This window comes from Lissotriton vulgaris, chromosome 4_1 (genome assembly GCF_964263255.1).
Source record: "Lissotriton vulgaris chromosome 4_1, aLisVul1.2, whole genome shotgun sequence".
Lineage (NCBI taxonomy): Eukaryota > Metazoa > Chordata > Amphibia > Caudata > Salamandridae > Lissotriton > Lissotriton vulgaris.
Genome location: NC_141691.1, coordinates 1112082786 through 1112107959, shown reverse-complemented (window position 1 = coordinate 1112107959; position 25174 = coordinate 1112082786). Strand labels below are relative to the sequence as shown.

At 46.1% G+C, this 25174-nt stretch overlaps 1 protein-coding gene across 1 annotated transcript in view; it reads right to left on the bottom strand.

Annotated features, from left to right (window-relative positions):
* Positions 1–25174, bottom strand: part of CTNNAL1 (catenin alpha like 1) — a 974420-nt gene that overhangs the window by 38250 nt on the left and 910996 nt on the right. The window contains exons 15-17 of the mRNA XM_086965342.1: positions 17256–17304; positions 13427–13483; positions 3503–3622 (exon numbers count right to left, since the gene is read on the bottom strand). Of these exons, the coding sequence (XP_086821468.1) occupies positions 3503–3622; positions 13427–13483; positions 17256–17304 (226 nt within the window). The remainder of the gene's footprint in view (positions 1–3502; positions 3623–13426; positions 13484–17255; positions 17305–25174) is intronic.

Here is a 25174-nt window from a genome sequence, read left to right as displayed (position 1 = left end):
CTCGTTGAATAATGAGAGTTCTAAAACTGCATCGTAAAAGCATGCAGAAGAGTTTGCAAACTTTTGAAGCTGCAAGATTTTCAAGAGAGAGAGAAGAACTACATATGTGTTATTGAAAATAATGTGAAAGATAATAATGCAGTGATTAATTACTAGTAGGATAGGATTCAAAAAGATTTCTCTATTGAAATGTGTCTTGCTACGTCTATTTCAAATGTAAATCTGAAACATACAAAGGGAAACTATTTGATTATTAATGAAATATGTAAATACTATTTTAATGAAAATAGTATAAAGGTAGTTATATTAGATTTCTTATGCATTTATGTTTTCTTCAAGTGTTTTAACATTAACATTGATTTTTCATGTAGGCCTCAAAAATGTATCATGTCTTTGCACTGCAGGCCTTAGAGAAATGTATTTTGTCCTTCATGATTATCTCTCTAAAAAAAAATATAATGCTGAGACAAATTGTTTTAGGTACAAGAATAATCACTAAAGTTCCTTCTTACAGTCTGAATATTCTGTCTCTATGAGTAATTGTGTCAAAATTGGCGGCAAGTCAATTCGGAAGCGAGAGCGTGGACATGTTGAGTTGCAAATGTATTTCCTACTTCTGAGGTGAAATTAGATATTGTACATTCTTAGAAAATTGAGAAACCGATAAAAAAGGTATTACGTGTAGGTTCCAAATGATTTGGGCTGGAGAATGATCATTACACGATCACACCATGGATACAACCAACAGAATATTGAAAACTGTGCAAAAGGCTACATTTGTGGGCTGAAGTTGTGAACATTTCGAGATAAATAAACTTAGTGGGAAAAGTAAGGGTGGCGGCTATTTCCTTGCAATTCTTGGGTGAGACATGCTGCAGGTCCAAATACTGACTTTTCTGAACTGAACTCTCCTGATTTCCCCTACACTTCCTTGGTTGGTTGTTGAGATGGTTAACCTTCCAGCTGAAGGGTTCATTATTCCAGACTATTGCACGCAGTGCATTAGTCCATCTTGCATCTCAGTTCTGATCATCTACATCTAAACTTTGGATGGTATTATTCCTGAAATTGCATACTGAATTGCAATGAATGATTATTTCTCTCTTTCCCTCTTCAGACCAGTTATTTGATTTGATATGATTTGCTTTGAGCTGTGATTATATTGTGTATTTACCAGTATTACAATGAAACCTTTGTACTACAAGTTCTGATGTGTTGTGCTTTGACCATTTATATTTTGAAGATTAGATAGAAGTGCCTTGAAAGATCAATCAAGTTTGTTTGCTTATTGATTAATTGTATTGACAAGTATTGATTATTGATTTATTGCTGTTAGATAGGCATTTCTTCATTGCAGGTCCCCATGAAGGAACGGCTTCCGTCTCTAATTACCTGAGTCCCTATTAGCTCTTACAAAGATCTTTCGGAGGACCTCATGATTTGTAAGTGGTTGTAGAGTTTCTATGGGCCCGAACTCAGTTATTGTGAATTATATTACTAAGGTTGGAGTTTATAGTGTGGTGGGTAATCTGTGTCTGTGCCCAAAATGTTTTAGTTTCCGCTGGATCACAGACAAAACTATCAATTCAAAGTGCTACCATTCAGGGTCACTAGAGCTCCAAGAGTTTTCAAAAAGTACCTTGAAGTAGTGGGGGCTCATCTCAGAAGGGACGGAATCCATTCTACTCATATCTAGACAATTGACTCATCAAAAGCCCAACCTAAAATCAGTGCTTTCAACACACTCAGCAGGTTATCAACTATCTACACAAACTAGGCGCCACTCTCAATACAGTTCCAGCCAAAGATTATCCCAGTGCAGAAAGTTCATACAAACATTATCTCTTTTTCAACCACAAGGTCACCTTACAGTAAAAATGGTGATAAGGTTCAAAGTCACTCAAACCAGCTATGGCATTTGGGGGCAGATGATTTAAGCCAGGTTGTGTTTCAAAACGTTCCAGGCTAACTGAGAAGTTCTTATAGAATGTTCTAATCTTTGCATCAAAAAACTCTGCTAAATCATCACAAAGAACTTGAAGAGTCCACAATAGTGGACATGTAGGAATGTGGTTTCGTGAAGCCATTCAGTGCTTTATAGAGTTCCTTTGTAGAACTGCTTGCCTTGGCAATTGTGGAATTTATGTATTATACCTTCCTGTTACACACAAAGAGTTTTACACCCAAAAACTCAACGTGTATTCCAGTACCACCAGTCCACCTTCAGCGCAAGAGTACAATCACATATTTGTGATCCGAAATGCACCGAAATCCTTTTATTTGGATAAGCAAACATTGCTCAGCCAAATCGAAGAGATTTCCAGAAGGCCAGATAACTTCAATCACCCGCCGCGTCATCAGTTAATCATGATTGCACTCTTTATCTTTCACACCTATCATCACACGGTTTGTCAAGGATTCTGTATCCACTACAGTGTGTACCTCATATCTCCTCCTCCAGCGGTGGGTGGCCTGTTAGCAGAATATAGCAGTGATGAAAAAGCCTCAGCCTGTTTGGCAGGCTTTTCATCAGTTTATCGTATACCCCTTATTTGTTTCAGCTGTCTTTCTTCTGCCTGTGCCCATTTCAGGACATCGCAAAAACAATAATCCACTCTATGTTGCTTTGATTGCATTCAGTGGATCGTGTTCCTTCTTTTAGGCAGAAGTAAGGACAATATTGAAAACGTTTATTTCATGTTGCAGAGCTTTAATAACGGTAATAAACCCAAAAAGCAGGCCCTTGCCCAGCCACCCAACCATCATCTGTTGTAGAGTGCCCACTCTTTTTCTCCAGAACAACTGGAACTTCGTACAAAGTTGTATCATATGCCCGAGGTCTGCTTCCCATTCCTAACATCTAGGGCGTTCAGAATCAAGATTGCGGTATATTGAATGACGCACATTGGGGAGAGAGTTCCTACGCAGGTAATTAAGCTATCATTTCTGTACAAGATTGCAACTCCTAGCCCCATTCGCCACCAGTCAAAGGTCCAGGAATGATACATAAACGTATATTTCTACATGCTGACATTCCTGAAGCAAGTCAAACCATCTGTGCCACTTACGTACAGTTTCTGAGGCATTTTATTTTCATCTGCTGCTTCACCTTTTCTTCTTAACAAAACTGTTAATGTGCTGCCATGCCAGCATTTGTGTAGCACTACAACAACAACACTTTGTAAACGTTTGTCTTTCTCATTCATATTCAGAGTGGGTGGTGGGGATAAAAAGTGATATTATATGGGGAAACAAGAGCCATGTGCTGACCTTTCCCTTAACTGAGAAAGAGGAGGTAATTCGAGGTCAGGCCTGGATTTGACAAAGTCACAGAAAGTGGACTTACATGAAAAAGCACTGGTTTGGTTCAAAAAACGAATCTGGGTACATTAGTGAACATGCAGCAGACGGCCCAACAAGATAGTAGGAACTTAATGTCAGTCTCTATTATGTTTGGTTCTCACGCACTCCTACAACCCATGGCAGCACTCGTAGAAATTACCTTTGTAAAGGTGGCATTTTTCCCCTGCACGACAGCTTTCGCTGTTATTTGTAACTGCTGGCTCCTGGCAATCAACTTGTCAATTTCTAATAGGAGGTGAGGTTTGTCATCATCTTCCAGCTGAAATATAATTTCGGAAATTAGATCCATTCAGTCAGGTACTGTAAATGACAAGCAATTGTATGTAGGTAAAAAAAAAAAAGAAATGCAGTTCTGCGACTTGCTGCTTGTCTAAAAACAGGCAAGGTTGGTAAGCACGCAAGCTTAGTGTATTTAATCTCCCTTACACATTCACAAAAAGTACAATACTCCTGTTTCGCTTCCTTTAAATAATCACATCCCTACGATCATTTTCGATTCACCATAGTAGAGGACAGGAAAGTGTAGGACGATTCATGTGGAATGGAAAGAGCAAATGTGGAAAACACAGTACTGCTAGATCCTATATAGTTTACGTACGTACACCTAATCAGACATAAACGTAGCCCCTCAACACACTGTTAGTTGCGCAAGTATGAGTCTGCATAGAACTTTTTTAGTTGGTACCTCCTTTTCTTACTGTTCTTTTTGACATGCTCATGTCATCTGGTGGTGGCTTTAGAGCAAGCAGAACTACAAGGCTTGAATGCAACAGTTGTAGGGGGTGGAGAGGTACGAATGATGCAGAAGAGCGGCGAAGAACTGGTTTTGAACACGGAGACAAAAGCCTTGGTGTGGGCTGCAAAGGAGGCAACAAAGGCCTGTAAGAGAAGAAGGGTCTTCTGATAGTTGTGGAATTTCAAGGGTCTTTCCAGGGTCACTCAATAAGCACATTACATAGGATGGTTCCCAGAAAAGGTAGTTGGAACATAACATCTCTGCCTATTACACCTGGGCGTGTACGCCTGATCAGCGCTGGCATATATTAAGGTTCTAGATGTCCTAGTATCTCCCTGCCAGATTTTAAAGGGGTTTTGGTGCTCTCACTCAAAGTGTTGCAGTCATAATGTAGAGGACATTGTACTAGGATGGTGTTGTAATTGGTATTCAGTCGAACCTTGTCATACAAGCCTGCAAGGACTACTGCCAATGGTCAATATTGATAAAAAGACTTCATCGTACCTTTGCGGAGGTCGATATAAAGGCTTTTTCAAAGTTCAGTGTCAGCAGCACATTGCCTCAAGCAAGCTTTGTCTTTTGCACACGGGCAGCAAAGGATCACTGCTCATTTCCAGCATTGCTGGCTGTTGCAAGGTTTAATCTTCACCTAGCATTCTGCGGCTATCATTAAGAACTTTCAACGTTGCTGTCTGCGCTGACACATCACTAAACCCAAACTGATTGTCATATAGAAGGGCACCGATGGTTAAGCATTCACTAAGTTGTAAGGAAATATGTTTCTCTTGAATCTTTCTAAGCCAGAGTTGGTTGCTGGTCTGTTGTTGGCTTGGTCTTCTGAATCAGCATATGATTTCTTTAATAACGATGTTTTTCACCCGCAATTCAGTTGGCTGTTGGAACTTTGCAGGGGTTTTTAGGGATGATGCCTCACCAACCAGAAGCAAACAGGTGAGAGATTGCTTTCAGGATGTTTGCTGTGGCTGGATCACTGTAATAGCTCAAAGTTGCTTAGGTAATTTTTGAAAGTGTTCAGTGGATATTTTGTAGGAGGAATTGCATGTGTTCTTAGTTTTGAGGGAAATGATCGTGTTCAACGACTGTCTAGTAGTGATACTTTTCCTTTAATCTTGGCAGTGAAGGGCAAAAGTAGCTCTTTGCTTTTTTGGGATGTTAGTGGGAGGGTTTTCTTGCATCAGTCACAGATTAACTTAATTCGACAGCTTCTCTTTTTGGAACAAAGGTTGGTATCAACATCAGGAGTGGTGTCATTCATGAATCAATATGGCGTTAATATTTTCTTGCATGATACACACACCTGGGGTTACGTCATTCATGAGACAAGAGGGAGTTATAACAAGCATTGCCAAAGCCAATGGATCTGGCTTGGACAAACAGGCACATTTCTTTTATTGAAAGCATATGGCACAAAAATAAAAAGGAAAAAAAGAAGATATGTCCCTGCCAAAACGTGGTCACCACATGCTTGCTATAAAAAAAATACATAAAAAAAAAATAACCACTCCATATCATTTTAATAAACTGGTACAGGTGCTTCCTATCAAGAAGGTGTACTTGGAAGCATAGATATATTGCTTTAATATCAATATCACAGAAAATATCATTCTTATTAGTACAAAGAGAAGTTACTAAGGAACATTAGTTAATGTTGCCTGAAGATATAATTTAGAACATACAAGGATGACTAAATATTAAATCGAAAAGGAAGAACAATGGCAGGGTAAAAATAATGGCGAAGTAAAGTACTGGCCTACCATCTATGGCCCAGAAGTAAGCATGAGCGAATTTTGCGGATCTCGCGTTCGCGAATTTTGCGGATTTGCGGATTCGCAATCCGCAAAATCCGCGAATTCCCGCGAATTTGCGGATTTTTTTTTTTTTGTGTTCGCCCGTGTTTCTGCCAGTTCGCGAGGGTTTTTACAATTTCGCAATTTGCGAACTTACCTGTCGGGTCGCAAGTTTTGCGAACTTGTTGTTTCTACGTGTCCAACCTGTTTGGGACACTCTTCTTCATCACTGCCACTCTCTGTCACCACTGCCACTCTCTGACTACTCATGCCACCCTCTGGCCCACCCATGCCACCCTCTGTTTCATCACCACACCCTCTGGTTGTCCAGTGTACATTATTTTCGGCAAAGCAAAGCACACCTTCCCTGCCTCAAGTGACCTGAATTAATTTGGGGCTGATTAATGTGTCACAGAATATTTTTTTAGCTGGCACCTGCTTCCTTAGTGCGCCCTGATTAGTGATCTTTTGCACTTGCTAAGTGCTTTCATTGTTGCAAAATTAGTTACAACACCTGCCCTGCCCCAACTGACAATAATGAATTAGGGGCTGATTAATGGATTTTAACTTCCAGCCTGGCTCCTGCTTGTCTCCCTTAGCTGTAATTCATGACCTTTGTGGCATATGTGTAACTATTCTGAGGTTCAGAGCAGGGTCACATAATAGTTTCAACTGGCAACTGAACTCTGGAGGGGCCCCTCAGGAAGCACTACAGGAAATGGCTACTAATGATGTGCCTGAACTTTTGAACCTGGTAAGTAGTTACTTTCAGTTTTGCTTAGATCGTATTTCTGCAATTTCGCACTTATTCGCGGGGCGCGAACTCACGCGAACAGTGCGAGCAGTGCGAGCAAAATCCGCTGCTCGCGGATTTGCGGATTTTGCAGGAAATTCGCAAATCTCGCGGATTGCGGATTTCCCGAAAATCCGCAAAATCCGCGAGCGGAACGGATTTTCCGCCCATGCCTACCCAGAAGACAACATCTTTTTGGGTGGCTGTGCACATTTGATGAGGCAAAACACCATCACTCACAATGAATGAGAGTCAATGGTTAATCTGTGCTCACCCATTGCCCCATGCTTTATGCTGAGGTGAGCGGAACCAAAATGTGAATGACAGTTAAACAGACCCACGAATCAAAAGGCCTGTCCAAAAGCTCCTTTGTGTATTTTCTATTTATGTTTATTTTTATTACATAAGGCTGGTGGAGCCTGTAAAACTGTGTCTACGTCAGAGCTAACAATGGCTTCCTGGCTAGGGCTTGTGATTGATTACGTATGTTCTCCATATACCCATGGTCCCTTGTTGCTCTTCCTCTATGCTGATGACATCTTGTTATTCATTAGGCTTCCACAGTACAACCTCCGTCCGCTAATGCAGGAAACAATGCGATATGGGAACCTCTCCGGGCTCCGTATAAACTGGGCAAAATCAAATCTCTTACCGCTGGCAGATACTGCCCTGCCAGCGTCGGCGGACTATCCTCTTTCATGAGCTACGGATGGTACGAAGTACCTGGGTATCCACCTCGATAAAGATAGCGACCAAATTCTGCAGCATAGTTACGGCCTGGCAGTGACAGTCCTCATTGCGCAGGTGGACTCTGTCCTGAACGAGCTCACCTGGATGGACTTCTGCACTCACAGATACTTCCCAGAAATAAACCGCTGGACCTTAAAGACATCCATACTTTATCTACCACATGCTGGACCTGGTGCAATCTACAACAAATGCTAGGCGGCGGTCCTCTTTACTCTAGACAACCTGTGGCTTCCACTTACAGGGGAAAGATTAGTCCAACGCACGTTATGCCGGAAAAACCTATCCACCATGGGCCAACTGTTTCCTGACGGCCACGTCCTACACCTGGCTAGCGGTCCATATACACCTTATACATGGACCTCTTCGTTTTCCGACGACTACAGCACACTCTGCGATTGCTTATAACTGCCTATCCACTGCCCCCTGAGGACTTTCCACCTCTGACGATGGCTATCACTGACACGAACGGATAACACATGACGTTCAGACTGTACTGTTCATGTATTGCCTTAAAACCAGGCACTACTGTAGGGCTGCGAGAGGTTTGGGTGACAGACTGGGGGTGTTGCTTACTGATAAAATCTGGACTTATTGCTCTACTCAAATTCAACGTATCTCTATTAGCCACAGACACACGTTATTACATTTTAAATTCATACACTGCTGCTACCTCTCCCCACTGGATATTGTCAAATTTGATCACACCAGGTCTTATCGATGCCTGAAGTGCCATGCTCTTTGGGCGGACTTTGCGCACCTGACGTGGACATTTCCTGTGGTAGCTACCTATTGGGTAGCTGTATTTGCGCACATATCTGCCATGATTGAAACAGAACTGTCTCTTAACCCACTAGTTACCCCTTTGGGCTATTCCCAGAATATACGCTGCCCTACCCCCGCCTTACCTCCTTGGCACTACTGTTAGGCAAACAGGAAATTGAACTACACTGGGGAAGGTCCAAATCGCCTACATCCTCGGATTGGCTGGGGAGCATGATTCGGTGTGAGAGTATTGGCGTGGACTATGCCTGCCTCCAGCCCCATACCACGCGTCCTTAAAGATATTTGGCTGCCGTTCCATATAAATCTCTGCACTCTTGAGCAGGATACTACCGACTGATGTCCTTTTTCAGTGCGTCCTTTTGTAGATAGCCTACATCTAGGTCCCCGCCCATTTATGATTCCAAAACTCCAAGTCGTATTGTTCCACAATCTACATGTGATGAAAAGCCAACTATGTAAAGATGATTTTTGACAAAATGCAATTTCTAAATGTTCGGGTTAACTGAAAATCCAATAAAGACTTTTTTTTTAAAGTATGTTCTCGATATGTGTATCCTACTTTACTACAATGAAAGGGGGCCAGTTTCTGTCACTTAAGCTTATAGTTAAAGTTTGGGAAATATACTGTAACTATCCCTATAACCCTAAATTTAAATGTGCAATGTGGCATCAATGTGTGCAGATCAGTTCCATATATTTTAGGTGAGGAATAACGAGTGACTTCAAAATGGAAGACAAAGCATAAATGCAGGAAAAGTGTAATCGTTACCTTTTTTGTCCCACAAAGTTTTGGTAATAGGTAGAACACATTACCTCCTCGTTACTCTTCCTCTCCACATGACTAACAAAGTGAGCTTCAGTCCCACACCAGAACCTTCCAAAGAAAATGTTAGCCTCCCTTGCCTCCCATCCCTTCCCAATATGGCCGACCCATACGCTCCAGGACCACTATAAGAGGCGGGCCGGCCTAACCCCAAAGCCTGTTTTTGTAGTTCTGCGCAAGTCTCTCCAGATGCGTCAGGTAAGTGGTGACCTTGGACTCCTTCTCCCCCCCCCCCCCCCCCCTTTCCCCCGGTGTGTTCTGTATGTGCCGATTAGGATCTGCTCTAGCGGGCCGAGGGTTTTTTTTTGGGGGGGGGCAGGGTACTGTTTGGGGGCTCGGCGGCAGATCTGGTTGCGCAACTGGAAGGCGGCGGCCCGGAAGGCTTTACTGATGAAGATACCCTTTTCTGGGCCGAAGCTCTTTGGGTCTTCTCTTGAGGACATGGTCAAGAAATCGGCTGAGGACCGGAAGCTGCTGGCTCCCCTCAGGTCTTCCAGGGTCCGCTTTCCGGGGCCCAAGAGGGCGTTTTCCACCTCATCCACGCCCCGGGGCGAACCAACCTTTTTTGTGGGGGTCCTGGCCAATAAACATCTGTTATTCAGCGCCAAGAAACCGCTGGGTGAACGTGCGCTTTACAAATACACATGTTATGTTATGTTATGTAGGGCGCCCCCTTCTTCTCCAAATCCCGGTCTCAGACTGCTGCCTCCACCTCTGCCCCCCAGTCCTGACTATCTCCTGGCCCCGCCGGGGGGTTCCCGGTGGCCGGCCGGCTCTGCCACTTCCTTCCGGCGTGGGAGTCCTCTGTCTCGGACCTTTGGGCTCTTCAGATCATGAGAGAGGGTCTCTCCATCTCCTTCCGTTCTCCTCCTCTGGACGCCTTTCGCGCTACCCCGCTGCCTTCCTCTCCGGTCAAACAGGTGGTCTAGCTCGCTGGCATCCAGGACCTGCTCGTGAAGGGGGCCATCCGGCCGGTTCCTCCGTCTCAGAGGGGTTTCGGCGTCTATTCCATTTTGTTCCTGGTAAGAAATGTGTCTAGGGATTTTCGGCCTGTCTTGGACTTGAAGTGGTGAATTCTTTCATTCCTCACACTAAGTTCAAGATGCTTTCTCTGTGGAGATTCTGCCGCTGCTGATCTAGGGGGGAGGTGGTGGCTTCTCTGGACCTGTTGGATGCCCCGAGGGTGTTCACCAAGATTCTGGCGCCCTTGGTTGGCATTCTTCACTGGGAGGGGATCAGGGTTTTTCCATAACTGGATGACTGGTTAATTTCTGCTTCTTCTTTTTCAAAGGGGAGGCTGCACGTCCAGAGGGTTCGCCGCTCCTGGTATCCTCTCCTGTGCGAGCTGGCATTTCAGGACTGTTGGCCAATTCCAGATCATCCGTTCCCCTTGCAGGGGCCTCCTCTCTCCAGGGCGGTGTTGTGCCAGCTCCATCTGCAGGCTTGGCTGTTGAGCGGGTGACCTTGTTGGCCCCGGGGTGTTCCCCGGGGGTGGTTGCTTTGTTGCAGGGTTCACAGAGGTCTTCGACCTTGATGTCCTATTCCTGTCACTGGTCCTTCTTTTGCCGTTGGTGTGACCTGCTGGGTTCTGATCCAGTGTCAGTGGACCCCATGAGGGTTCTGGATTTCCTGTCAGAGGGTTTTTCTCTGGGGTTGGCTACCTCCACTCTGAGGGCTCAGTAGGCTGCCTGCGTGTCTTCCGCAGTCTGGATCTGGGTCGGCTGGATTTCTTGGTGGCTCGCTTGCTGCGGAGCTGTTCTCTGTGGCGGCCTCGGGCTGTGTGCCTGGCTCCTCCTTGGGATCTTCCCATGGTCCTGTGGGCTCTGCAGGGTCCTTCCTTTGAGCCCCTTCAGTCAGTGGATCCAAAATTCCTCATCTTCAAGGTGTTTTTTTTGGTCGCCATTGTCTCGGCTGACCGCATGGGCGAGCTGGGGTCCTTCCTTTGGTCTCCTCCCTTCTTGAGGGTCTTGCGGGATGGGCTGGTCCTGTGCCATGATCCCCGCTTTCTGCCTAAGAATCCCTCCCTGGTTAACCGCTCTCGTGAGGCGTCCTTGCCTTCCTTCTCCCCGGCGGTGGATGTCTCCCTGTCCTTGCTGGATGTCCGTCGTGCAGTGGAGATTTACTTGGCCCCCACTTCCTCTTTTTGTCAGTGTGACAGTTTGTTTGTGACCTTTGGTCCGATGCGTTCTGGTCACAAGCCTTCTGTATCTACTCTGAGTCGCTGGCTAAAGCAGGCTATCCTGCTGGCGTATGATTCCCAGGGTTCTGATATCCCGGGGGTTGTCCAGGGTCGTTCCACCCGGAGCGTCTCTGTGTCTTGGGCCTCGTTTAAGGGTGTGTCCACTGAGGAGATCTGCCAGACTGGAACGTGGTCATCTCCCCACATGTTTATGGAACACTACCGGGTGGTCCTGGAGGGCTCTCCTCCTGGGGATTTTGCAGGAGCTGTTCTGAGTGCTGGTTCTGCCGTCCCTTGATTTGTCCCGTGATTGGACTGTGTTGTTATTCTGTTGTTTCTTTACACAATGGATTAAAAGTTGTTTTGGTTACCTGTTTCCGCATTGTTGGTGGTTTCTTGTGTACCATGAAGCCTTCCTGGCTTGGGTATGTGCTCACTTTGTTAGTCATGTGGCGAGGAAGACTAACGAGGAGGTAATGCCCCGGTTACTTACCGGTAATCTTCATTACTCCGAGTTAGTCTTCCTCACCACATGAGTTGCCGTCCCTCCCTCCCTGTCTGGCTATCAGTTTCATGTTTTGCCTTGGTAGTTTCAGGCTTTGAGGTTGGGCCGGCCCGCCTCTTATAGTGGTCATGAAGTGTATGGGTCGGCCATATTGGGGAGGGATGGGAGGCATGGGAGGCTAACTTTTGCTTTGGAGGGTTCTGGTGTGGAGCTGAAGCTCACTTCGTTAGTCATTCGGCATATCTGTTATTAACTATGCCGATGACACTCAACTTATTTTTTCATTTGAAGAAGGTGATGCGGTTTCGAGGGAAACCTTTCACCGCTGCATGACTGCAACGGCAGATTGGTTACGCCACAACTCACTCCAATTCAATGGAGCGAAGACCGAGGTGCTCCACTGCTCCCTGGACCGGTTGCCGCGCCCTCTACCTGATGGGTTTTGGCCTTCTTCAATCTCGTCCACGCTCAGCGTCATCGTCTTTGGTGCTTTCGGACCTTCATTGGCTGCCTGTTCAGCAACGGATTCATTTCAAGGCCTCTTGCCTTGTTTTCAGGGCCTTACATGGGCTAGGGCCAGTGATGTTACAAGATCTCTTCTCCTGGTACTCAGCCGCAAGACCGCTGAGGCCTTCCTCAGCCTTCCTGGTAGTTGTTCCCAGGATTAAAAGGGTGAGGATGGGCGGTCGGTCGTTCGGTTTTGCAGCTGCAAAACTTTGGAACTCCTTATCCCTGCCCCTGCGGAGCTGCCAGGATTTGGCGGCTTTTAAAAAGGGTTTAAAAAGCTATCTCTTCCCAAGTGTAGTGCGTAACATCTGTCGGTAATGTTTTGGTCACAGCGCCAGGATACCCTTTTGGTGACAGTTGCGCTCAATAAATACGTATTACATTACATTACATTACATTACATGTGGCGAGGAAGACTAACTCGGAGTAATGAAGATTACCGGTAAGTAACCGGGGCATTCTAATGCTAGGAGAGTGTTAAGACTTAAATGTAAGCCTACATATAAGTGGATATCAGCACTAAGTTTGCATATTTTAAAAGTGCAAAAAATGCATGCGGTGTCAGCCACTTGACTGTAAAAGAAAAGCCAAAATCGGCGTTGGCTTTCAGCATCACAATCCCATGTCAAACCCCAATCTCGACTGCTGACAATATCACACTAATAAGCGAGGCGCCCCGTCCCCTGCATTAGGACCAACGGGGCCCTTGAAAAGAGGTTGGTTAGTAGCTTGTTTCTGTGACAACTGCTGAAGTTGCAATTGGCTAATAAACACATTGGGTAAAATGGGAAGTCGAATACTGTTTTTCAAGGTGAGCCTGTCTGGGTAGCTAATACAGTTACTATGTAGCAATTTCACAATTCAGAATTAGAATTTACAGTAAACGTGTCCAGGCGCTGACTGATCATGTTGAATATTTTGAAAAACAGAGAAAATATAGATTTCTTAGTGAATAAAAAATTAATACGTAATTATAAAAGCTCACAGCCAGATTAGTAAAATGAGAAATTCTAAACTATTTGCAAAAGGCGTTCTGAAACTAGTAAAATATTTTAAAATCCAAAGATAGTAGCACGCCTGATTTAATAAATTGCCTGCTCTGCAATGCTTAAAATAATATAGTGAGCATCTATATGGCATACCGATGCATGACTTTCCAGTGCATAAAATACAACATACCTGATTTGAAAAAACATGGAGAAGTGAAGAAAGTTTCAATCCAGTTGCAGCAAAAATCTAGAAAAAATAAGTAAAAAGATTAGCAATCCTCAATTATTAAAACACCTAAAGTTAAATTGAGTGATTTCCGAATAAAAATGCCAGACAGAAAAACATAAGAAAAGACAAAGTGCTTTTCTACTCATTACACCTGCCTTACACTTAGAAACCCCAGCAATCAAATAATGTAACTGGGCAGCTGCAAATTCACAGTGGAATAATTGCGTTTCGTGTCAAATCTAGTCTCCAAGATAATCTATTGGGTGATTCCCAAGGGACGGATGCAAGGAAAGTCATAATTTGGTTATTAAGACTGTCTGTTTCGTCCCGTATTCTAACACAAACTCCACACCACATTTCGACTCTGGAAACATTGGGTATTACAGCAGAAACAAGTCATTACATTGGATTTTATGAATATAGATGGCTTTTAACTGAAGTGATTAAAGTAAAAGGGTTTGTGCATGAGGCTAAGCAGTACTGGTCATGCATTCTGCAGTAAGCTGTATGGAAAGTCTATTCTACTTAGTATATCACTTGAACATGGGAAACGGCCTTTACAATGCGGGCTGAGCCATGCATGTCGTTTCCCCGCAAGCAGAGCCACACTTGCCTTTACCACACATATGCGTGGTTAAGGCAGTGCGCGATCCAGATGTGCAGAAGGGCGGTGAGAGGAACGGGAAGAATCGGGAGAGGAAGCTCCGGGACGCGGTCCATTAAGTGGAGCTGGGCCCGGGTTTGAAGGAGAGGGGGTCGTTTTTAGGAATGGGGGCTGGTTTAGGGCTCATGGGCGGGTTGGGGGTAGTATTTAGGGCTGGGGCCAGGTTTTAGGGCTCAGGGCGGAGGTCGTTTTCAGGGGTGGGGGTTAGTTTTTAAGGCTCAGGATGGGGAGGCTGGGGTCGGGGTGGTTAATATGGCTGAGGGGCAAGATTTAGTACTAAAGGTGGGGGCTGGACAGTTTTTAGGATGTGAGGACGAGTTTTAGGGCTCAGGGTAGGGGGAGGGGAGGGACAGTTTTCAGGGCTGGAGCAGTTTTAGGGCGGGGAGCGGAGTTTGGGGTAGTTTTTAGGACATGGGGATGAGTTTAAGTGCTCAGGGTTGTATAACATTTTAGGATCCTATTGTAATTTTTCCGATTCATGCCCTTATATAGGTATAAATCCCCATATCCTTATATAGGCATAAGAATCATAACCATATTTAAACATAGCTCATGCAGTCCAAGTACGGCAGGGCTACTTCCACTAGTTCCGAAAATCTACACCGATTTCTTGGAAAAGTCGGCTTCAGCAGCTAGGGACTTCCCCTTGCTCGAATACTGACTTGTCCAAGAACTCGTGGAGTTTTCAAAGAACTGAGACTCTTTGATGACGTTATTATGTCCACCTTTACGTCAATCTCGGCACCTTCAAGGTATAAATATGCCCACACCTGCCATAGCAAACACACGGTGGTTTGGAGCAGTTCGACTATCTACTTGCCCGACACGCCCTGCTACTGCAAGTGCCGAAGGAAGCCGACCCTCCAGCAGATGCACTGAGAGAGACGGTGCCTTTTCTCCTGCCGAGAAATCCAGCTCCAGTGTTTTGAAGCTACCCTTGTGGGTTGTTGGGAAATCGAGTCCTGAGTCTGACCTCCTTCATTCCAAATTAAGGTACGGAGCTGATTAGACCCTAAGAGAAATCTTGGACAGATTCTTGGCAAAAGAATACTACATTTAAGCTACACTTCACTTACTTCTTCTCTCGTACGAAGGTTAGGTTAGGTACATCGGGGTAGGCGTATTTTAGAAGCACCAGTTGAGTACTTTTAGCCTCTGTTATTTATGTATGTATTTATCTATGGTTTAGGAACCATACAATGCTCTTACAGTATTATTTGTTTCTACTCTTTTTACTGTATGCATTATATTTTGCAACCAGTTTTACGATTGTAGCAGTTCATATCTTATGCTTGAGAAAGAAGACTGTTCAATAAATGCTTTTATTGAAAATGCCCGTCTATTTCTCTGCACCTCTGGTGAAACGAAGCATGCACGATTGACTGAGTGAAATATCTATCTATTGTTTCCACAACTCTGAAGATCAGTTTTATTCTTGGGGAAACAAAGTTGTCATGTTTATGCGGTTGTCAGAAACGAAATCCCTTCTTGTGAGCTCCAGAAAGTTTCTAGTGACCTCTAAGCTAGCTGGCACTCACAATTAAGTTTAATATATTCGATAGAGACCTAGTTGACCTAAGTCCTACGTCACATCTATAGGCTATATTATTCCAATGCGCAGAGCTTATTGGGAATATAGGAACTACACTACAGTGCGGGGGAAGGGACAGTTTTCAGGGCTAGGGGCAGTTTTAGGGCACAGGGTGGGGGGTTGGGGTTGAATTTAGGACGTGGGGGCCACTCAGAGCGGGGGGCTGCAGTTGGGATATTATTTTGGGCTAGAGCCAGGTTTTAGGGCTCGGAAAGACCAAGATGTTTGGTCGAGCGAGTGGTGGCCTTCATCTCTTGGCACCTGCCCCACTCCCTCCCAATCAGCCAGAAATCTCGGTGTTGTCTTTGACACTTCACTTTCTATGACGCTCCAAGTGAATAGGACCGTGGCCACGTGCTGGGGTGTTATTAGGATCCTAAATAGAATTCGTAATTATCTCTCCCTCCAGGCGCGCAAACAGATTGCAGTCGCTCTTGTTGGCTCCAGGCTCGATTATTGCAACTCTTTGTATGTGGAGTCCAACAAGGGCCTCATTCATCGACTGCAAATCATGCAGAATGCTGCAGCGCACTTTGTTCTGGCCCTTCCTATGGCATCATCGGCCACGACTGCTAGTAGAGACCTTCACTGGCTCCCTGTCCAGTATAGAATCTCTTTTAAGATCCTATGTCTTACATACAGAGCACTTGCGGCTGGCCCTGATGACGCACTCGGTACCCTGCTCATCCGCTATGTTCCAACAAGATGTCTTCGATCGGCCGGGCTACTTCAACTTGTAGTGCCCCGTACTAGACTTATCAGATGGGGAGCGAGAGCTTTTTCTGTTGCCGCTCCTCAGCTCTGGAACTCTCTTCCAATTGAGATTAAAACCTTACCCTCAATTGATTTGTTTAAAAAGGCCCTTAAAACTTGGTGCTTCATTAGAGCCTACCAATTAAAGAATGCTGTTTGATCCGGCGAGCTGTATTATTTGAAGTAGGCGCCTTGACGCCCATTGGGCAAAGTTTGCGCAGGACAAGATTCATTTCATTCATTCATTCACGTAGGGGGGTCGGGTTGTTTTGAGGGCAGGGGCGGGTATATTGGAGGGATTGGGCCGGGTGTTAGGACTCAGGATGTTGTCGTGACCTTTACCACGCATATCTCTTTACCAATCATACCTTTACAACAAATTGCACGGTAAAGGCATGCGTGGTAGAATAGGAATGTGTGGTTAAGACGCATTTGTTGTTGGGACAGTGTTGTTGATGCACAAGTGGTTTAGCCATGCATGCTTCTGTCATACAACCCTTGAACATATTCCACACTGGACTGGTTTCTCCTGCACTCTTAGCTCGCCATACATGTTTTTAAAAAGTGTTTACATCCTGCTGGGTCCCACGTCCTGGACCGTAAGAGGCCAAACAGCATAAAACAACTAAAGAAAAATCTTTGTTCTCTCATTCCAATTCCTAACTAAAGGTTGCACTACCTAAAGAAGAGGGAAATTTGGTTACCAAGAGTATTCTGAAAGTCCGATCGCCAGGAGATTTTAGTAACGACTTTGCCTAAAGATGCACCTATTACCAAATTACCTCAGCTTGCTGAAATAAATCCTGGGTAGTCTTCAACAGGCCTTCTCCCCTACAAGAAAATTGTAAAAAGAGTTTAGTTACCATGCAATTAAAGTTGCTACATAGAGGTCATTACAGTTAGTGAATGAAATATACTTAGTTTCCTGTATTGTGGGAAAGTTTAAAGAGCCACCATCAGAAAAACTGCAAGGTTTCCCGCCCTACCTAACTTTCCCTCTTACATCACTGGCTTCATCATATTCTCTGCCTATTTCATCATTTTTTCCTCTCATTCAAATACTCATTCCCATTCATCCAAAGATCCATTCCCATCCATCCACTCATTCATTCATTCATCCATCCAACTAGCCACATATATGGTATAGTGCTTTAATGTGATCTGTATACTGCAGATCTATAAATCTATAGTGAAACATTGTATAGTGTGATAAATATGGATCATCAGGGCTATTATGCTGAGGGTGCACTGCCCCTTTTTACACTGCAGTGCACCTTTAAAGAGCTGTGCTGGTCGCAAACAGGGATAGTGCACCCTATTACATATAATGACCTGACCTCAAGCTAGTCGCAGGTTTGAGCTTGCCCTAGTGGCAACCCCTTAGTGAAAGGTGCATCAGCTATTAGAAGTAGCCGGTCCATCTTTCACTTTACAGGCGACACTCGGCCTTTTCTTCATAGAAAGAGGGGGGTTTAGAGATTCCCCTGCAGGGGAGTACAGTGAATGAAGAGGGAAATCTGGCAGGATCCATAGGACCCCCTTTCAGAGAGTACCCTTAATGAGGGTGCCCTGACTGTGTCTCACCTCGGTATAGTGCACATTCAGTGCACCTGCTGACGGCCTCACTGCCGCTACACCACGCACATGGAGCATTGCAGCAAAGGCAAAGTGTTTCCCTCATTTGCATGGGTCTGTTCTGCAAGGGGGACATTTACACTTCTGCTTCCTAGGCTTAACCTGTTCAGTGAGCAGAGAGCCTGCACTAGGTGTAAGGGTTATTTTAATTTTTTTTCAGGTCTAGGCCCCCAGCCTATTCCTTGCGGTCCCAAACAGAAACAAGCATTGCTAAAGCAATGTTGTAGGTCGAGACCTAAAAAAGTGCACCAGAACGTCCGACCAAAAAAAGACGGATGGTCTGAGGTACCTAAACCAATTACCGTCGGTGTAAGATTTCTTACAGCATAGTCAGAGAGGGCACTGCCATGGGAAACATTACAGTCTGGCCAAGTATATGTAGGTAGAGCGGGTAGACTGAATACCTTTCCTACCAAACTAAATGACCTGCTATGACTTTTTGCCCATATACTCGGAAATGTATGCTTTCAAAAGCACAATTTGGCCCATTTTGAGACAGTTTTCTGGGGCGGCTCTCACCTCATCAAACCCTGTCAGAAGATCAGCATCAGTAGGCTGTCCTTGTAACTTCTTAGTCAATTTTTTTAAGCAATGTGATGTAAAATGCACCCTTTTTCCCATTTTGATCATAATGTATTCGGTGGAAGAACGTACTCACTCCTCACCAGGAAGGGCCAGGGTTTTTCACTTTCCTAGCTCTGTGCAATTGCTGTTATGGTTAAAAGTGGGGATATTATATATTTCTGGCTACTACCTTGGTACCACTCCAGCTGTACTACTGTTGTATCATAGGTAAAGACAGGTGCCAACAATAATTCATGAACACGAACAGAACTGAGTTTTTAATCACTGATGACAGTGGTGATGTAGAGAATCTAGAGGGCGTTGTGGGTTGGCTTGATCAGAATGGCAGGGGTCCTAAATGTGGGACTCCCAGTATGGTAAAGGGACTGGTAGTTTTGCCCCCTACATGTTAGTCCCTGTTCATGGACAGAAACTCAGAAGAGTATGATGTAGGGAAGGATTTAACAGTCAGATTTGGTCATTTTGGCCTCAGTAATTCCTGCAGTCGTGCATCGTTCTACTCATAAGTGGGGTATCAGTCTTCACCTTTTAGGGGTTGGATTTGTTTGTCACCTTCACATCCCTTGCAAACATATCCCTTAGAGACACTTTCCTTAGTGGCTGCCTTTAAGTTTCCGCGTAGCAAGAAATTTGCACAGTCAACCCCAGTGCTTAATTTGAGATGGTGGTTGCCGGTGGGGACCAGCAATCATTTCTCTGCATCAGGAGTTTACTGAGGGCATGAGCGGGTGGAATAAGGAGGCATGAGGTGGATTTACGGCTACACAGCCTTGGTATTTGGTATTTAATTGCACAGGCCGCAGGCTTCTGTGCAGTTTTTGGCCCTGGGGTAGGGACAGGATAGGATAAGAGGTTTGCGAAAGTGGTGTATTTAAAAAGGTAAAGAAATCATGCATCATTATTATGAATTTTGTAAAGAAATCATGTTATTAATGTTTCTATAGGAAATAAATAGATGTGATCTTCATAAAGCTGGTAGTATGTGTCATGGCTCATTGGTGAATGATTTCATAGGCAGAACTACTACAGGTGATGTTTGAGGCCTGTGATATATTGAAGGTGTGATTACACCTCTCCTGAACCTAAAAGTAAATTTGGGGTTGACAATTTGAGTACACGTTAAGATTCTAGCAGTCTAGCCCTTCTGATTAGCATTGTGCGATGTCAGCATTGACTGTTTCGCAGTGTATTTTAAGGTCATGATGAAAATCCAGCATATATGTACACTTCATTCCTAGGTCACCAAACTTTGGATCATTAATGCGAAATTTAGTCAACGATGTGGAATAGTTTTCCTGGGCTCTCCCGCCTCAGCCTCAAACTGAATATGCAGGACTTCTATTCTTCCCTGAACCCTGCACACTCAGTGTGCCATATTCTTATGGCACAGGCAGCTGCTTATGGCGGAGTACCTGAACAAGCAGTCTACTCAACGAGCAACAGTGGCCCTTGCTCACAGTCCTGGGACAGGGAGGGCAACAACCAGCACAACTAGCCGCGTGTGCACATGTGGTATTCTGGGAACTTGACATGTAGTAGGACTGGTTTGCTGGCTCTCTCGCCTTGGTTACCGGAGATGCCTGTCCTTCAACACTTCCTGCCTTAGCAGCCTCCCATCAGATGTGCTGAGCGAGGAGGCAGCAGACACACTGAATATGACAATGGGGTCCACCCCACTTTGCAAAAGCCCGACATCAGTGTGAGGTGCACGGCCTTGAACGGTGCCTCTCCTCGTCTAATTTCTCATCTTGTGTGGATGCTTTTATGAGGCGGCGTCCAGTGTCAAAGCCCGACCGAACCTATCTGTTGTATTTAGCCTGTCTCTTTTTTGCCTGTGGGATTTCATTGTCATTCACATGATGTCACCACTAGAACCTCTGGTGACATCATGGAGTGTTTGGGGCTTAGCCTGGTGACAACTGGCAGTTGGAACCAGGCAGGCCGAGTGACAAGCTGGTCACTCCTGGTGGGTCTTCGCTATATCTTATTATTAACATCTTGAAGACTTGACTATCTTGAATAAAGCAACCTAAATTATACCCGGCTCCAAGCATCTATTTACAACACTATCCTTCCTGCAGACTCACTCGTGTACTCCATGCCAACGCCGCCCCGTCTCCTGCACGGCTCTCTGCAGGCAGCCTTTTCCCAGTGGGACAAGGAAGGGGATGGTGCGGTGGCGAGAGGATTGGAATTCCCTCGCCACACACACACACTGCCCTTACCTTGTTCCTCTTTCGCTCTGCTTGGCTACAGTCCTTCTGAGCAAGCGAGGAAACTGTCAAGTTCTACATCCAACAACTATCCTCTGTTATCCCACCCGCTTCTGACGTCATCATTATATTGCTGAAAGACAGCGCACTTTCGCCCCCTACCGTCCTTCTTCGCCCACAGGTTAGTTCTGCAGCAGTCGCTTTTTTCTGCCCCTCTTCTCTGCCCTCAGTCCTGTAGCTCATCTCTAAAGCCTTACCAAACAAAACTCCACGAACCTGCCCAACCAAACGAACAAGTGAAGTTCAAAGAAGAGGCTAAAAGACAGCGAAGGTCCGTCGTTATTATATAAACAGTTTAAAGGAGCTGTAGAAAATCTGTCAGTGGCCGAATTAGTAAACTGAAATACAAACATATTTTCGTCCAAATCGATACCAAGTCGCTGACATAAAAAGCTGACCATCGTGGCCAGTCTTAAATGTCTGCCATTTCTTTTGGTGTGAAAATGTAGACCAACATGTGAGGGATCATTACAGGGACAGGCCGGGCTTTTTTATGTGGAGCATTGCGGGATGTACGCACCTCAACTCATGACACACAAAAAACGAAATGTTCTGTAGACAATAAAGGTTTTTTAGCATCCTAAGCGAAAAGTAAAAAAAACAACAACTGCAAAGTCGGGCGCAGTGTTATCTTAACCCACTGGTTCTGATGTCAAGGCCCGAAAGTTTGCAATTTCAATGTTCCACATTGTATGTATGACTTGAAGTCAAGCATGTATTTCGCAGAAATATGTATGCCATCTATGTTATTTACAGTTACCCTCTTTGTCCCGTATGTTTCTACAAGCATGTTCATATATAATTTAAATGAAGGGCAATACGTTTATCAGTTGATTAACACTTTCCACTTGGTTATGCTAAGCATTCAGTACCAATAGACTCGAATATGATATAATAGCATATTTCTCTAATTAGAGACAAGCACAGAATAATATCTGGTTCTATGAGTTTTTGATTAACCTGAAGAACAGACTTGTGCTTCTAATTCAGTATCAAAAATGTCTTACATTAGTAAATCTGCAAGGAACGTTTCTACCGCCAGAGGGAGAGTTTGCTTCAAAGATGGCTGTTCAACAAGTCCGATAACGGTGCCGCCTCTGCTGCCAACTATGAGAAGCCCTTCCGCGCTCGCGCAGCTTTCCCGAGAGTGGTCCAGTAAAACGGACTGATTTATACATTTACAAAGCAGTGTTTGTTTTAAAGGAGCTCCACAGAATATCTGCACAACACCCCTTGCCAACTCAATATTTGTTTTTGTTTTCTGCTTTGACGGTTTCATTTGCATTGTTGCTATCACTATTGACACAAGCTGCGCTAAATACTCGATATTACACAGACGTGTATTATTCAGATGATTCACCTCATTTTAGGCTTCCGGAAATTATCTGCAGGACGTCACGTTCAGAAGAATATTTTGGCTAAGCCTCCCCTGCTAATCATTCTGCCGTTTACATGCGTCTCTTGCCGCGCAATTTACAAGACAGAGGCCGGAAAGCAGTGGCCAGATCAGAACGTCTGGAAACCAGACACTGATCGCCCTGCCCTCCCTGGATGCCACCGTCTTCTGCTGAATTTATTCATGCGGTGGATGAGCACCTAATTCGCTTTGAGCTGGGGGGTCAGCAAGAGGGCAGAAGACAGGTCACCTGGATGGGGCTGGGGCATATCTGCCAACCTGAAGAACATTCTCACAGTGTGAAGAGGGGGCGGGGCCTTGAAAGGGGCAAGCCTCGTGCCGAGTAGTATCTAGGTGGCACTTTTGAACCCCAAGTCCCCTCCACCCTCAAAATAAAATAAGCTGGCGCCGATGTCCTGGGGTGTTTTCACACCCCTCAAATTTTCTATTACTTACCGGTAATCTTCATTACTCCGGGTCCCGTTGTCCTTGTCCCATTCATTACAAAGTGGAGATGACCATCTCCAGACAGAAAAAAACAAGAGGAATGCTGGGACACTAATACTGCCCCTCCCCCCAGGAGTACATAAGCAGTACTTACCCAGCAGCCCTCCTGTACTAACAAGCCCAGACAGGAAGGCCGGCCGTCCGGGAGGGAGGGACGTATGAATGGGACGAGGACAACGGGACCCGGAGTAATGAAGATTACCGGTAAGTAATAGAGCATTACCCCCAGGTCCCTTATGTCCTCGTCCCATTCATTACTAAGTGGAGAATACCAAATCAGAAAACCGGTCTCCCGCACGCACAAGCACACCCAGGAAACCACAACAAAAGCAGCATCCCAAGGGAACACCGAGAAGGAGGAAAGGAAGACCGCAGGAAACAACCGGCCCGCAACCCAGAACAGAACAGCAGGGACAAGGACCGGAGACAAAGAAAAGGCCAGGGCACCAAAAGAAAAGGAGGCCGCCAACCCGAGAAACCGGCAACCGGGACCGGGACCAGGACACAAAGGACCCGCCAAAACAACCCACCGGAGAAGGCCGCCAAGCCCAGAACAAGCAGGAAGGCACACAGGACCAGGGAGACCTACAAGGAAACCGAGACATCCAGGAAGAAAGCCAAGAAAGAAAAGGCCAACAGAGCGCAGGCACAAGCATCCAGACCAAAAATGAAGGAGAAAGCACAGGCCAGAAACCCGGCCCACCTCACCAAACCAAAGAACTCGACCCCAAGAGACCAGAGGCGGAAACCCGGTCGAGAAGGCCCAGGAAGCAACAAGAACCCAGGAGCCGAACAGGAGCGAGAACCCGACTCGAAACACAGGGAGGGGGAAAGAACCCCAAAACCCCAGAAGGCCAGAAAACACACAGGGAAGGAGGCCACCAACCAAACCACGAAGGCCACCAACCCCAGAACAGCACGGGCAGAGGAGGCCAACCCAAACCCCACCGCACAGAGACGCCCCCAGAAACCAGCCGAAAGCCCACCAAGCAAGGAGAGGCCAACAAGACCGGAAACCAACAAAGAAAACCCAACAAGGGCGGGCACAGAGACAACGGCCACAACCCCAGAAAACCCCAACCCCAATTATTATTATTATTATAGGGACTTATAAAGCGCAACTTAACCCGTAGGCATCAAGGCGCTGAGACCCCAAAGGGAGGGAACACAAGACAGGAGGGGAGCACAGAGCAACCGGGAAACCCCAGCAGCCGTCCAACGAGGCACAGAGGGCAGCACAAAAAGAAGGCGCCCACACGGCACAGGACCGCCCAGGGACCCCACACCCAGGCCAGGCAAGCCGCCAGGGCAGGAGCAGCAGAAAAATTAAAGTCCCAGGGAACATAGCACCCAGACCACAACCACAAGGCCCGAACCCAGCAACACCGGTTAGGAGCCAGCAAAAAAACGGGCAACAAACGCCACCAGAACCAGGAAGCCAGGACCAGAGCCAAGCAACCCGACCATGCAGGAGGAACAGCAGGCCCAAGCAAACCCCAGAAGGAGCTCACACAGCACCCAGATGAAAAAAAAGGGCAGGAGGAAACGGGAACCACCAGCACAAAACCGCCAGACCACACAGAAGCCCAAAGCGGAAGCAGGAGGAGAAAAACAGAGGACCAAGCAGCAGGAAAACCACAGACAACCCGCAGCCAGGAGGGAGGGACCGCAGAGGCAAGAGCACCACAGAACCGCACCCCAACCAGAGAGGGAGGGGGGCGGCGCACCCAAACAGACCCACACTGGGAACAAAGCCCGGTGAAGTAAGGGAGGAAGAAGCAAGCCAGGACCCCAGAACCAGGAAGGAACCAGGAAACGGTCGGCAAAAACTCCCAGAGCAGGCCGAAAAGGACAGCTCAGCCCGAAAACCCAGGAGGCACAGCCCGAGGCCACACACAACCAGCAAGAAGCCGGCAGATCCGGAGCCACAGAACCCCACACAGGCCCACAACACCGGGGAAACAAACCCGGGAAGAGAACCACCAGCAGGAGAAGGCCCAGAAGGAACCACCAGGAAGCGGCTCTAACAGCAGAACACCCAGCCAGGACCCAATGAGAGACCAGCAAGGAAGCAGAGCCCAAAAAGGAGCCCAACACGCAGGAGCAGCAAGCCCCAGCTGAAAACTCAGTCAGGCATCCACCAAGAGAACCAGACGAGACCAGAACAACCCAGGGAGCAAACATCCCTGACAGTAGATGGACCAAGAAGCCAACAGTACCCAGCAGCCCCAGGAGGCCAGGCAGGCACTAACCCGGCCCAAGCACAACCCCGAGCAGACAGCGGAGCACAGGGACAGTACCCCAA